This window comes from Colletotrichum siamense (assembly GCF_013390195.1).
Source record: "Colletotrichum siamense strain Cg363 chromosome Unknown KSG_Cg363_contig04, whole genome shotgun sequence".
NCBI classification, from domain to species: domain Eukaryota; kingdom Fungi; phylum Ascomycota; class Sordariomycetes; order Glomerellales; family Glomerellaceae; genus Colletotrichum; species Colletotrichum siamense.
Window position 1 is genome coordinate 3531156 of NW_023501017.1, and position 15032 is coordinate 3546187.

At 53.8% G+C, this 15032-nt stretch overlaps 4 protein-coding genes across 4 annotated transcripts; 3 read left to right on the plus strand and 1 right to left on the minus strand.

Moving 5' to 3' along the window:
- Positions 1-1171: 1171 nt before the first annotated feature.
- On the plus strand, positions 1172-3359 carry CGCS363_v006852 (putative acyl-activating enzyme 1; the record flags this gene model as incomplete). The annotated part of the gene is made up of 9 exons (XM_036638701.1): positions 1172-1508; positions 1570-1904; positions 1971-1998; positions 2063-2166; positions 2221-2339; positions 2391-2499; positions 2549-2945; positions 3001-3097; positions 3149-3359. The coding sequence occupies 9 exons, from the start codon at positions 1172-1174 to the stop codon at positions 3357-3359; spliced, it is 1737 nt and encodes a 578-aa protein (XP_036496797.1).
- A 2134-nt stretch (positions 3360-5493) lies between these two features.
- CGCS363_v006853 (uncharacterized protein) lies at positions 5494-6004 on the plus strand (the record flags this gene model as incomplete). The annotated part of the gene is made up of 3 exons (XM_036638702.1): positions 5494-5596; positions 5641-5704; positions 5950-6004. The coding sequence occupies 3 exons, from the start codon at positions 5494-5496 to the stop codon at positions 6002-6004; spliced, it is 222 nt and encodes a 73-aa protein (XP_036496796.1).
- An 827-nt stretch (positions 6005-6831) lies between these two features.
- On the plus strand, positions 6832-9216 carry FUSC3 (Allergen Fus c 3; the record flags this gene model as incomplete). Its single annotated transcript, XM_036638703.1, has 2 exons — positions 6832-6891; positions 7489-9216. The coding sequence occupies 2 exons, from the start codon at positions 6832-6834 to the stop codon at positions 9214-9216; spliced, it is 1788 nt and encodes a 595-aa protein (XP_036496795.1).
- Positions 9217-11237: 2021 nt separating this feature from the next.
- Positions 11238-13820, minus strand: CGCS363_v006855 (uncharacterized protein; the record flags this gene model as incomplete). The annotated part of the gene is made up of 1 exon (XM_036638704.1): positions 11238-13820. The coding sequence occupies one exon, from the start codon at positions 13818-13820 to the stop codon at positions 11238-11240; it is 2583 nt and encodes an 860-aa protein (XP_036496794.1).
- Positions 13821-15032: the final 1212 nt, after the last annotated feature.

Sequence of the window (15032 nt, forward strand, 5' to 3'; positions counted from 1 at the left end):
GAGCTGGAGCTGGAGCTGGCGGGACGGCAGCTCGCACCGAGCATTTGCCAAGTGTGGGGTAATGGGAAGGGAGGGATAAGTCAGCCCACCCCATAACCGAACACACCCCATAACCGAACACTATTAAATAAAATTAAATAAAATATATAAGTTTTTTTAAATAGTCTAATTAAATAGAGAAAATTCTAATTAGTATAAAAAGCTTTTAATATAACTAAAATACTTAAAGATTACTAATTTATTTAAGTTTTTCTATTTTTAAATATTATATCTTTATTAAATAACTACTAAGTATATAAATATATAAAGTAATTTAATATTTTTCTAGATTTTTATTTATAATAATAAAGATATTATTTAAAGTTTATAATTATAAAATATTACTTTATAAAGATAGAATTTAAAAGTGGGGACTTTTAGAATTTAAAAATAATTATTTTTAAAACTTAAGTAAATAAAATAACTACTACTTAAGATTTCTAATTCTAAGTAGAAATTTTATAATTCTTATATTTTTCTTCAATTTTAAGGAAAATATTAATTAAACTTATATAATAAATAGATTTTATAGAATTAGAAGTAGAAATACTAGTATTTACTATATAGAGAGATTATAGAATTTATTTCTCTATAACTACTTATAAATATTATATTATTACTTAAAATATATACTATATATACTATAAACTATATAATATAATTTTTATATATAGATATATTAAGTACTTAATTTAATATATATATATCTATTTTGGTGGGATCATATATAAAACGCTGTTCGGTTATGGGGTGTGTTCGGTTATGGGGTGGGCTGACTTAGCACTAACCGGCCCTGAGCTTTCAGAACCTCGGGTTTGTCGTCTCAGACAGCCAGGAGCTTGGGGGTATTGCTCTGAGTACCTTAGTATGGACGCGAGACAGACTAATGTAGGCCAGCTGGTCCTCTCGCCCTCGTCGGGGAACTGGAGGTGTTTGAGCTCCTCCTCCTCTTCTCCTTTACCTCCTCCTCACTTGCTTAGACCTTAGAGCCGGCGCTTTCCAGACGGACACTTAGGACTCCAAATTTTGGATCATCGCGTGCTTCTGTTTTGTATCGCCATTGAATCCCGCTCATAACTCTACATTTGAGACCATCTCCACAGTCAATCGCACTCATCTCGTCGACGTCATAATGTCCAGCCCGCCGTCCCGTCTCAAGAACATCTTGGGTCACCTTGGTCTATCCTCACCTGCTCCAAAGCCCGAAGAGTCCAAGGCAGCCTTTCACATCCATCAACTTTCCCCAACCTATTTTCTGGAGCGTGCTGCCGCCATTGAACCCGACGCGGAGGCGATTGTCCATATCACTGCCAACAATAAGCTTTTGCGCCGCACCTACCGCGACTTTGCTGAGCGAGCAACCGGGCTTGCATACTATCTGAAGAAGCATGGCTTCCAGCGCGTTGGTATCCTGGCGCCGAACACACCGGCTTTTCTAGAGAGCATCTTCGGCATTGCCCTGGCTGGTGGTTAGTTCGTTCCGTGACCCGAAATGCAGTAGAGTATACGAAACTTACTTGCGAGAAATAGGGGTCAACGTCGCTGTGAACTACAGATTGAAGTCAGACGACATCACTTACATCTTCGATTATGCCGAGGTTGACTCAATCATCGTGGATCAAGAATTCCTCCATCTTCTTGACGAGTTCAAACAAAGTCACCCGTCCGTCCCATTCATTATCGACACCGACACCGATGCCATCGAGGGGGAATTGAGTGGCCCCTTTGACGAGGCCATCTTGGAGGGCCTTCAATTTGACCAGAAACAGGGCAACAAGAGGTTCGACGGCCTTCAATCTCACTGTGGCAACGATGACGACATGCTCGCCATTCCATTCACTTCAGGAACAACTTCTCGTCCAAAGGTGTGATTTCACGGATGTGCAAGACTGATACTTCAGAACTAACAACTGTTTTTAAAAAAATAATAGGGTGTTGTTTACACTCATCGAGGGGCTTGTAAGTCACAAAACTCTCATCACGTGTTCTGAACCAACTCCGAATGGCTGTTAACTGTACGCAGACCTCGCAGCCTTGGGAAATGTTATCGAATCGGGGTTGAACTCACCCGATGGGAGGCGTTGCAAGTATCTATGGACACTGCCACTCTTCCACGCCTGCGGATGGGTTTGTAAATCTACCTTTGACTTTTTGGTTTGGCATGCTAACCGACCTCGAAAGACCTTCCCCTGGGCGGTGACAATGGTCCGAGGAACACACTATACATTGAGAAAGATCGACTATCCTCTCATCTGGAAGCTCCTTAAAGAAGAAGAAATCAGTCACTTCAATGCTGCACCGTATGCGACCTCACATTCCACAAATTTCTGTGCATCCTAACGGCCTTCCAGTACGGTCAACACTCTTTTGTGCTCTGCTAAGGAGGCAGAGGAACTACCCAAAGCTTGTCGTGTGACTGTTGCCGCGAGTCCGCCGAGCGGTTACTTGTTTGAGCAGATGGTTCGTCCCGTATAAGACAAAGCGTTGTGGACTATGTTGACCTAGGCAGACCAACCTGAACCTGATACCAGTCCACGTCTACGGAATGACGGAGACGTACGGACCTATCACCAAAGGATACCACATGCCATCATGGGATAGCCTTCCCCCCAACGAAAAGTATGCCAAGATGGCCCGCCAAGGTCATGGCTTTTTGACGAGTCTGCCCATTCGTGTAATCAAGCAAGACCAACCGGAGGGTGTTCTGATCGACGTGGCGAAGGACGGAAAGGAAATCGGCGAGATCATCTTCAAAGGTAACATCTGTTGCAAGGAGTACTACAAGGATCCTGAGGCAACCAAGAAGCTCTTCGCCGGGGGTTTTTTGCACTCGGGAGATCTCGCAGTGATGCACGAGGATGGAGCCGCGCAGATCCTAGATCGTGCCAAGGACATCATCATCTCAGGTGAGCATGTTCGATTAAGAACTGTCTCCAAGTTATCCTACTGAGTCGTACTTAGGCGGTGAAAACATCTCATCTGTAGCCCTCGAGGGCATGCTCGTTCAGCATCCCGATCTTCTGGAGGCTGCCGTCGTCGCGATTCCTGACAGTCATTGGTGAGTGGAATATCTGGCACTGGCATCGCTGAATGGCACTGAAAAATCCAGGGGTGAACGTCCAAAGGCCTACGTGACAGTCAAGGAAGGCAAGAGCCTCCAGCCGGAAGACCTCATATCGTGGGCAAAGCACCAAAGCAACATTAGCAAGTTCATGGTCCCACGCGAAGTCGAGGTCGTGGACGAGCTGCCGAAAACCAGCACAGGAAAGCTGAAGAAGAATGTTCTGAGAGAATGGGCAAAACATGGGCGTAAGGAATGATGTAGCAGAGGGGAACGGCGGTATGCCATGGAAAACAGCTGGAGCTGTTGCTCGTTGGCTGTTCAAGTGGCACTTTTGCGTGCCAGAGTAATCCGTCAACGTATTGGAGACTATGACTATATGGATAGAGAAGATTCGAAAAACTTTCTTTGATTTAGCTAGATCGGGACTCGGTCAAACAAGACTTGTGAGCCAGTGGATTCAGATCAAGACCTGCATACAATGAAGCCGGGCCGTCCCGATTGGTGCTGGAGCAACCGTTTCCCTTCCTCCGTTCTTGGATGCCCTGTAACGCAGATGCTCTTAGATGGCACGAAGCCCCTGAAAGAAAACTGTGCAAGAAAGGCATAGTGTATAATGGCCGGGTCGTCATGCACAGCTTGACAAACCACGCTGCGGCAGGTACTGGGGCACCAGAGCCCCAGCACAGTCCCTTAGTAGCCAAGGAATACGCGGTGAGGCAAGCAAGTGAGAACAACGACGAAGGCATACAGGCCATTTCCCAAGGAAAGACAGGGAATGGCATGCACGGAGGTGGTCTGAACTGCGAGTACCTACGGAAAGTACAGCCCCATACCGATGAGATGGGCGGCCCTCCGGGACGCTCCTCCTCCACCACAATCTTGGGTAGTCCTAAGGGGGGAAGGCACTGTGCCTTCTACGCAGTAATGGGCTGACAGAGTGACGCATACTTTGGTAAGGCCACAAGCTGCGTAGTCTGCCCACGTAGAGCCAAAGCTTCGAAGCGAAGCCATGCCAAACTCAAGTCGCGAGACCATCAGAGTACAACAACCGACGCGCTATACACTTTTAGCGACGGCCAATATGGTACCACCTCGTGCATGGGGGCGTGACCCGACTTCGCAAGCCAGCATCCAGGCGAGAATGTCCACCAATGCCCGTGCCTGGATAGGTGAGACAGCCGAAGGTCCGGAGAGCCAACGGATGGCGCCACGCCATAAGGAGCACCCCTGAGGAGAAGACGAAGAAGAGACGAAGAACCTGATGGAACCGAGCCACTCAGCTGAAGAGGTCGCCCCGTACGGACAAGAGCTAATCCTCAAGACGGACACCCGACCGTTGCCAAGCTTGTCAGCTCTCTCGTAGCTGGACGCACGTACAACGACCCGATCTAGGGCAAGGTCTTCTGAATGTCACGGGAAAGACCCTTGGACAGTGTTTGGCCGACAGGAGACAACTTCATGAGACAACGATTCACTTGAACGCTGTCACGGCCAAGATGGCCGTGGGGTCACCACTTCTAGAACATGGTTTCGACTTCCGCCGGGTATCAACTCAGATACGATGCAGTCTATGAAGGCACAACAGAGGCTTCTTTCTCATCGGGATCGAGATATCATACTCTTGGCTGCATTCTCACCGACAAATGTAAATCAAGGCTTCCCCCTATCGCCGCTCAAAATACCCTCCACCTTCCACGTGCCCCTCTGGTCAGTCCCATGGAGTGCGAGGACATGACAACCAACACGAAAGTCCGATGGTCGCTTGCAAAAGCCCCATCTCCAGCATAGCGCCAAACCCAACTTGGGGGTTCTTCATATCTCGAGGACGCACAAAGGCGTCATCTTGTGGATTGATCGACGTGGGCGCCGGGGAAAAGGCTGTGGACGGTTTGTTGTCAGTCCACTGCCGTCTACCTTGGCACAAGCTGTCTGCCTAAGCGCCCCTGATACGAGCATTTGAGATCCAGGGCCACTCGAGTCAGACATATGCCGGTCGTTTCTCGACAAGACGGCCGATACCACCACTCAGAGAGGGCCAACGTTAAAAATTCTGTCCTTGATGAGGAGCGGCAGCTTCCCGGACGTGGTGAAACCGGAGTCAAGGTGAATGAGGGTGCTTTTGGCCGGTCAAGACGCGGACCACGCAGACACGACAGAAGACAGCTGCATTATGCAGGCCACAGTGGATAAAGGCTGCTTCTCCAACCGGGCAAGACTGGGCGTGCGCGCGGGTTACAGCTCAGGATTGGGCGAGAGAATCCATGTAAACGCACCGTGGTCCTTGGGGGGCCTTTCCGCGCCCCATATGCGTATTTTCGTCCAGCAACCGCGGATCCTTTCGAGCGGTCTGCGTCTGCGTCTGCGTCTGCGTCTTCCGAAGCCGAGCTCACATGGAAATTACCCTATCGACGGCTAGGTTATTTCGCGCGTCTGACCCTCATAAAGCCCACCTCGACCCCTCCTTGGGGGCAGAAGACGACTCTGCTGAGCTGTGTCAACGTCAATGATGCCTTGAATGTGAAAGCTGACAGAGTTAGGCGAGGAAGAGAGTGAGACAGACAGGACAGAACAGGACAGCGAGTTGCTAGACTTGCCCCACAGGTGAGTTGAATTGAAAGAAAGCAGCCGACTATGAGATAAGACAAGGAAAGACAACAGAGGGGGAAAAGACGAGCGGGATGGTCGAGGGAAGCTGGCCACTCGACTGACGGAAACGAGCTCGGTACGGGTAGTGGCTCGATGAAGAGGGACGGGCAGGGTGGAAAAGAATACTCATCACCCCGGGCAAGCCACAACCGGCTTGCTGTACAAATAGGAGACGAGGAAGATACTGACCAGGCGTGTAGATCGAGATCTTACATGAACGACAACGACGACGACGATAGGTCATTTATAAATTAGTCAACAACCCAACGGCAGCCCTAGCCAGACGAGGCAACGATAGAGAGGGAGAGAGAGATACAGAGAGAGAGACCGAGAGGCAACAACGTCCGGACCTCGTTCGGTGTGTCTTGCGTCCCCTGCGCCGCAGCAAAGATTTTTTTGGCGACAAGCCCTGGAGTGGAGTGACTCTGGCATAAAGGCAGGCCACCCCGATCCCCCCCGATTGCCGGCCTCCTTGGGCGCCGGGAATCATTCGCATCCCGCCGCCGCACGACGCCGAAAGTCTGTCTTGAGCGCACTACGACGAAGTCGGTTCACTTGAGCAGGTGTCGTAGTCGGCTGACTCTGTATTTCCTCTGGCACCGGGAAGCAGTGGTTCGCCTAGAGACCAAAGTCACTCCACGGCCACGGTATATTGGCGAACCCCGTGCCATTACGGACAGTCATCTCCCCAAATCGCCCCCTTCTCTGCGATCCCTGGCACGGCCGTCCCGCGGTATCTCTCCCGGGATTGTATAGCTGGCCAGACGCTCGTCTGGTGGCTTCTAGCGCCGGCCTGTGTCCACTGGGATCGCCTGGCCTCGCGCCTCGTCCCGAGTCCCCCAATCGTGGCTGGGTTTGCTTGACCTCGCCCGATCTTGGCTCCTCGTGAATCGGAGGCCCCTCTCTCGGCTCCGGCTTCGAGGGGAACAACGTCGAAGCTTCGAAAAAGCAAGAAAAACCTCTATAAATCTCCAAAGGCTTTGCGGCTGCTTTGGGGGCCGGGAGAGCGGGACTCGAAAGGGGGTTCTCCAAACAACCAGAACGCCTTTGCCAAACACCCCTCCCCCGGGGACAACGACGACATGGCTAACACGCCAACCGACAACAATCCCTTTTACGAGTATCTTGTGGACGACCCGGAGGTAAGTGAACAAAACAGCCCGGCTTATATCGCCATTTTTCGTCCGGTCCTTTCTCCTCGGACACCAGCCGCAAGGGGGGTCCGCTGCTCCTCTGATCAGGTCCTGCTTCAACTCGCCCGTTCATATCATACGTCTCTTCATATTCTGAACCCGCCAGATCTAGTGATGGAGGGTTACGCGACGTGGTCGACCAAGTGGCCGGAAGGAGTGCATGATACCACACACCGACGTTGAGCCAAGCTCCATCCCTTAGAGGGAAGGGGGGATGAATGACAAGTCAAACCATGATCGGAGACGGCGCATATCTCGCTACGTGTGGTTCCTGAGCTACTGAATTGTCGTGTTGGGGTGGTGGTGTGTGAGCGGACGGGAGGAGGCGATGGGTCAAGAGCTGAAAGTTCGGTTGTGTGTGTCCACCCCGGCCGGCATGGGGTGATGGCAAGGTGACGAAGTCAAAAAGCCCATTCAACGACCGATAAGTCGGAGCATGAGGCGAGAAAGCCAAAGAGGACCACGGCGCGAGAGATTTGCTTCTGGAAAGGAGGAAAGATGAGAGAGGGAAAAAAAGAGGACAAAGTCTGACCATATTTCTATCAGCAGATGATGGCTTCGACGCCGTTGTCCCCGCACTTTTCACCCAACGTGTTCGGAGGGGCCTTTGACGTCCGCGACCGCCCGCACCACGCCACCCGATCCGGGAATCAGGCCATGTCGAGTCCAGGCCACGACCGGCCCAATTCCATCAATGAATCAGCCGCCACGATCGCAATTTCAGTCCCAGGTGTTCCTGGACTAGTAGTGAATGCGCAGCAAAGTTCCAGTCTTCAGCAGCAGCAGCAGCAGCAACAACAACAGCAGCAGCTCCATCGTTCAGCCTTGGGGGGGTTGGGGGAGTTGGAGCTAACAGCAGCTAGAACTAGAGCTGTAGCTGGAGCTGGGTTAGCCGCTGCCGAGAACCAGGGTCACCACCAACATCACCAATTCGCCGCGCTGCATTCGCAGTTCGCTGATCACCAGGGCCCGCTCGCCCTGCTCCATGCACAGCAGCAAGGGCATCGACAGGCACCTGCCACATGGTTCCCGCCCGGGTATGGGGCTCCGTCGTACCGTGACAGCAGCAGCAGCAGCAGCCAGTACTACCAACAGCAGGCCGCTGCAACGGTCTCTTCCTCCTCCCCATCCTCCTCCACAGCCGTCTCCGTTGTAGCCAATCCGCCCATCAACATCACTGCAGCGGGCGGCCTGAGCAACAGCAACACCGGCGCGGGCGGAGGGCAGCTGTTCGACTTTGGCTTTGCTGCACCACATCCAGCTGAGCAGTCATTCCTTGGCGGAGACTATGCCGACATCACGCCACTTTCCACAGCGGCAGCAGCAGGAACAGCAGCAGCACTGACAGCCCATCCGCAACCGACTGCCACCTTCGATTTTCACTCCTCGCCATGGCGTCCGAGGCTTCAGGACAGCAGCTCCGTCACCCTGACTCCCAGCATCGCAGCTGTCGCCGCCGCCGAACTGAACCACGACATTCTCAAACACAGCAAGGGCAGCATGGAGGACGACAGCGACGTCAAGGAAACCTCGTGGGCCGACGGAGATGACGATGACGAGTATCGGAGGCGTGCAGGCGTGAGCAGCAGCACATCGCCTCGGCCTCGGAGGGAGCAACGTAAAGGCAAGCGCCGCGCCGTAGCCGATGCCGGTGGTGCTGATGGCGCCGAGGACGAAGACGAACCCACCAGCCCTGCGGGCCGGACCAGCGTCAGTGGCCGATCCAACAAGTCGGTTTCGGTGGCGTCGACGACGGGATCCAGCAGCAAGACGGCATCGGCCCCGCGCCTGCGCAGCGCCTCCCGCACATCCAAAAACGCATCCCAGAAGCCGGCCGAGACCGCCGAGGAACGTCGCACGCGCGCATCGCACAATCTCGTCGAGAAGCAGTACCGCAACCGACTGAACGCCCAGTTCGAAGGGCTGCTGAACGCATTGCCGGAGCAGGTGCGCGGGCCAGCCAGCACCGGAGACGGAGGAGGCGGCGGCGGCGGCGGCGGCGGCGGAGGCGGAGGCGGGGACGAATCGGATCCACAGCCGGCCGATCAGGAGCGGCGGGTCAGCAAGGCCGAAGTGCTGGACATGGCGCGTCGGCACATCAAGAGCCTCGAGCGGGAGCGGGACGAGCTGCAACGTGAGCGGGGGGATCTGCTGCGTAACTTGGAGATGATGGAGCGGGAGATGGCCGCCAACGGAGCCGGCCGGCTGGACGAATTTCTCGACGTCGAGGGGCCCCCAGGCGAGCGAGGAGGACCGTCTTGGAGGAACGCGTGAGGGTTGGGCAGGAATATCTCACCCCCTCTCCCTCTCTCATCCTGCAGATATGCACAGCTACAGCTACCCCTCGTTCGACGCGCTGTTGGTTTGGGTTGGTGTTGGCGTGTGTTCGCGTGGTCGTCGGGGTGCAGAAGAGGTGCAGAAGGAGGGAGCGCGTGAGCTCGAAAACTCGGAGGCAAGGGTGCCGGGGGAAAAGGTTTCGGAGCCCCTCCGACCGACCGATGACACGCCGCGCGGGACGCTAGGCCACAGCCATTGGCCGATCCAGTCCTGCTTTTTTGCAGCGCACTTCTCCGCCCCCCTCCTCTCCGTCTCAGATATCGGTAGGCGGAGTGTTGTTGTTCGCTGTGTTGCACGCACTTGTTGTTTTTTCTGCCCCCTCTCCCCTGCACGTTTCCCACGTTTTGCCCCAGTCTGTTTTGCTTGGTTACTTTTTGTTGTTGCCCCCTCTCGTTCTGCAACCCACCTCGAGTGTGTCATGTCTGGTTTTCTTTTTTGTTTTTTTTTTCCGCGGTCGAATCATGGCCAAAAAATTGTTTCATATTGAGAGCAAGTAGATAACCTTGGTTGGTGGAAACGGCTGTACACTTGAGAAAGAAGTGGTGGTGAAAGAGGAGGCAGACCGAGGCATTGAAGCCGAGAGCGAGGGGTGTGTGTGTGTGTGTGTGTGTGTGTGTGTGATTGTCAAGTTGGTGGTAGTGGTGGGGGGGAGACGCGATTTGTTGGGTTGATGCGGGATGGAATGGGTGCAACGAATGCATGTTTCCCATGCATGTTATGTACGTAGCGATAGACTAGGAAGGTATGGCAGGAGGGAAAGACGAGGCGGAGGAGGAGGGCGAACGAGGGTCTGGCCATCTGCCGTGACGATGTAGCTTTGGCAGCGGTAGTTTGGAACTGATTGAGCATTGTAACTACCAACACCACCACCACCACAAGATTAATTATGTAGCCCTTTGGCATGTATGTCACTGCCGAGCGTCACGTCTTGCAATCTCAGTGCCGTCGATGGCGTCCCGTAATGCGGAGAGCCCTTTTGAATTTCACGACCCTTGGCAGATGTTGTACGGACAGTGCGAGCGGTGATGAGTGGGGGCATTCACGAATGATCTGGAAAGGGGCAAAGGGGCAGAAGGCTTTGGACGGCAAGTCTTGAATGATGCTGTTTTCTTTTTTGAACCGGCGCGTCAATATGCGTCCGTACGCGTTAAAATAGACAAAAATTGGTGCCACGCCTTTTCCCATGGCAAACATACGATTCCCCCCCGTCCATCCATCCCGTCCTTCCGCCTTCCTGTAATCCCCTCACTCCCTTTCCGCCCTTCGTCCTCGTCCCGCCCGTCTTCTCTGGCAGTTGTGCACTGCATGTGTCCCTTTTTACAAAGTTTTTCTTTTTGCCCCAAAGGTCATAATCCATCAAGTCGTGTCCAGCGGTGCCGCCTTTTGCCACGGCCCCCCGCCTTTTTTTTTTAATACAAAATAACAATAAGCGGTAGTGATGTGTGTGTCGGGGATGGGTGGTGGTAATAATAATAATAACCCTGGACAGTTGTGTCTCTCTGTCCCTGCGCGCGTCCAAGAGACGCACGCCGCGCCAAATGCCATAATATATAGGCCATAAATAACCGAGGAAGAGAAAAAAAAAGAGGTGGTGACAGACGGACTAAGAAAAAGAGCGAGAGTGGTTGCTGATTGTTGCCAGCAGGGCAGGTTGCTTTTTGGTGAGGTCCATGTTTCGATGATGGATCGACGCTTGGTCTATGCGAGAGAGAAAAAGAGAGAAAAATGAAGTTTCCTTGGTACACCCCTTCCGGTATATGCCAACAAAGTCTATGGTGAATCACGGCATTGGTCAAAACAAAAAGGCGCCGAAATATGTCGAGAAAGAGGAGGAATAAAAAGCAGGTGATGTGCGCCGCCCGTTTGTGACCCAAAACCGTGTCGCTTCGCCGAGTATGATGTGTGTATGTGTATGTGTGTAGGAGAGGTGTCAAGAAAATGGGTGTGGTGTGTGAGCTTTAGATCCGGCTGCCGGAGTAAACTGGCGGGAAAAGTGCGTACTGCCCGGGAGGTGGCGGGGTGCTCAAGCTGGTGGTGCGGGCACGTTGGCGCCGGTGCTGCTTGACGGCCTCCTTCGCAGACATGGCCTGGCTGCCCTCCGAGACTGCGCGCATGTCACCGGTAGAGTGAGACGTTGTGAGTACCTCCTCGGTCTCGGGCAACGGCGTCATGGTCGACTTGCGTGTCTTGGGCGACTCCAGACTGGGGAGGTCGTCGACGCTGACCGAGCGAGAGTGGTCGATGCCTTCGGCCTTGGGGTTCCATCCCTCAAACGTTGTGCTCCCGGTGTATCTTGTCAGAGCAGTCCAGGTCGAGTTCGTCGAGGTGTGTCGGGCTTCCGTCAAGCTCGTCTGACCCGACGAGTTGCTGCCGGTGGTGGAAGTGCTGGCCCGGTCTCTAGCAAACAAGCCTGGAGTTTCGAGCGTCATCGCGGGCTCGCCATCGAACGAGAAGTGACTGTGGTGTTGCCTGTATTCCGCCTCCGTCTCCGCCATCATCTGCTGGCGAAAGTCGCTGGGAATCAGGAGGGATGGCGACAGGTGGAAACCGTGAGACTCCTTGAAGCTCGAGGCATGAGACGCAGTTCTGACGTGCAAGTGAGACTGGCCGCGGTAGTTCGTTTCCATCCTGGGGTGAGAGAAGTTGGACCGCACTGGTAAAGCCGGAATCGTCGGCGTGATAGCCTCGTGGCCGTTTGCCGTAGAAGTAGGGCTTGACGGGCTGAGTGCCGGGATGTCCAACTGTGTCGTTGATGCCGGCTTCAAACCAGCTGACAGCGGCGCCACAAACACGTCTTCATTGAGAGGGGTCTGAACAACTTCCTCCCGGACCACGTCCAAGGATGGCCGATCCCAGGCGTAGTCGCAATCGGCCTCGGCCTCATGCTCGTAACAGTAGTCGATATCGTCCTCCCAACTGGCTCGATGGAGAGCATCGAGATCCTCATCCTCCTCCATGACCTCCTTCAAAGCATCCTGTACGCCGAACATGTCGAAGCCGCCCAAAGTGTCCGATGCACCGCTTGGCGGTCGTTGGGAGTCGTCACATTGGGTTTGTGCGAGTTGACGCAGAACAGGCACAGACTGGCTTCCTCTCAGCGACGAGTTGGTGCTGAATAGGCTGGCGCGGGATCTTCGGCCAGAAGCATGAGCCTCCTCCTCCTCCGGGACGTCAGGCAAAGCCATCTCGTATGAAAAGTTTGAACTAGCGGTTAGGGGCCACGCAGCATCATCGGGTGTGGTGATAGCGTGTGAGAATCGCGGATCCACATACGCTTCCCCATCAACAATGCCGTGAGGGAAATATCCATGAGCGGTTGCTGGGGGCTCGGCCAGGTCGATGGGAGCCTGAAGGCTGGATGATTGGAGGCTGCCACTGGTTGATGGTCGCTCTTGGGGATCAACATCTTCCATGGCATTCAGAATGTCATGTTTGACTCCGATACGGCTTGAATGCCTTGGCGGGGGGACAGGGGGTGCTGGCATGTCAGACAGGATGAACTCCTCATCGATGGGCGACCTGGGAGGACGTGGCGGCGCTGGACGAGGTGGGCTAGTGCGGAGTTGTTCCTGAGATCGGGTATGCTTGATCATCTTCCGGGGCGCTGAGGTTGGTCCTGCTTGCCGGGGAATGACTGGTGGGCGGTTGAGGAAGAGCTCTGCATGAGTCTCGCCCGCAAGAGCGTCGTCCTGGGGCATGTTCAATGTCTCGGATGAAAAGTTGGCAAAGTGCAAGTCTTCGACGTCGATTCCTTTCAAAGTACCGGTAGTCGGGCGTTGGCCAGCACGGATGGCCGAGAATTCGGAGACCATCTCGGCACGGCTGCCCCGTTGAAGGTCCGGGAGATGGTCACGGTTGGTGTGGGTGACATGTTGAAAATTGTAAGGGCCTGAAATCTGCAGCTTCTTGCCCAGAGCCGGGTCTTCTGCTATTTGATCTTGTCTTAGAGTCTGTCGACGACCGAAGATGGACGGGATGAGGTGATTCTTGTTTGCCGAGGGCGGACCATCCAGGACGAGCTCACCAGAATACAAAGAACTTCCAGAGGAGTTGCTGCTGCTTTCGCGCTTCATCTTGGCTCTGCGGTTGAAGATCGTCTTGCCAAAGAGCTGAACGCTCTCGGGTCTGTCTCGGGATGGCATGCTGCTCGAAGTGGACCGGCCAGAAGACTTTCTAGACAAAGTGATGGTTTCCAAGGTGTGTTCCCAAGAGGGACGGCGTTCCGAGGTAATTGAGCGCAGCGAGGACGACGAGCCGGAGGACGTGGTGGCGTTGCTCTTGTGCTTGTCCAAGGCTGAGGTCCTCTTCATCTGCTTGCTCAAGGCACGAATCCTCTCCGGCGATGGCGGTCCATCAAGAGCGGGTTCAAAGAAATCTGGCGGAATGTTGTGGGAGTTGTGTTGAGCAGAAAGAGGAGGGAGGGGAACTTGGTTGTCGACGGAGGTTGGCAATGGCGCATCTTTGTTACTGACGCTTCCTCTGTCTTTCCTCCGGGTAGGCTTGTAAGCCGAGTAATACGGCAGTGGAGCGGTAGCCCACATCTTGTTTTCGTCTCAATGCAGAGGGCGACGTCAAGCTAGGCGTGCCCCCTCTCAAGGGATCCCCTTCTTCTCCAGCGTGTTCTGAACAAGCCCAAGCAAGTCGAGGCCCGTTCCCTGATGATAGTTCCTGGTGCTTCCTGGTGTTTACTTCTTTTTTATATGGGCCGGGGATATAAATCTCGCGTGTTTGGTTCCCGTGTGAGCGAGGTTGCTGTGTGTTATAAGGTGTGTGTAAGAGGAGTCGGATGCGGGCGGGCGTGGTATTGGGAGTGAGTGCGAGAGCGAACGTGCGTGCGCTGAGAAGGAAAAGTTTGAGAGAGTGAAGCGCGCGCAACATCAACCAGCAACCAGCATCAGTCGTCCGGCTTCCTTTTGTTCGGCCTAAGAGAGCGACGGATGACAGAAAACCACCCAAACTGTGGGGGATGCGCCTGGGACTGGTAATATATTTAAGATGGTGCTGTTTTCAATGCGTAGGAGCCGGGGGTTGGGATCCGAACATTGGGATCCGTCAACCTGTGATTTCTTTGGCGAGGAACCAGACGAGACCCAAAGCCAGAGAGGCCAGAGGGCAAGCAGCAAGAGAATGAGCGAGAGAGGCACACACTGGGAGCCGGGGGAGGGATGTCAGCGCCCCGTTACCACCCTGCCCTGTACTTGCAGAGCCTAGTCCCAGAATGCAACGCCGCAGCAAACCCCCGTCCGTCCCCTCTTCAAGGATATTCGACAAGGATGTGAACAGGGGATGGAGGGATCTGGCTGCGAGAGGTGCTGCTAGGGTGTGGTGTGTGTGGTTGTCCAGGGTGCCTTGTTATGAGCATTGAGGGGGCTTGTCGTTCGATGTGCGTGTGGATTGGGAGACGGGGCGCCGTGTCTCTCTCTCTTATCCTCTCTCTCTCACACCCACCCATGAAGCTAGCAAAGCAAGAAGCACTCGCACCAATCTCCGTACCGATTGTGCAGTAGTCAAGCAAGCAAGATGCAAGCAGTCGCAGTATTAGTTGCGGCAGCAGCATCTCCAGCCAATACCGCCGTCTGCTGGAGCAATAGCTACGGCACGAGGTTGACAACGGAATGCCGGACGCAGCGCGGTGATACTGGCTGAACCGTCCGTCGAGGACCTGGGGGATGCTGGGCAAGAAGGAAAGGCAAAAAAAAAACAAAAAAAAAAAAAAAAAAAAAAAGAGGGACATGATTATCCCTCCTCATGGG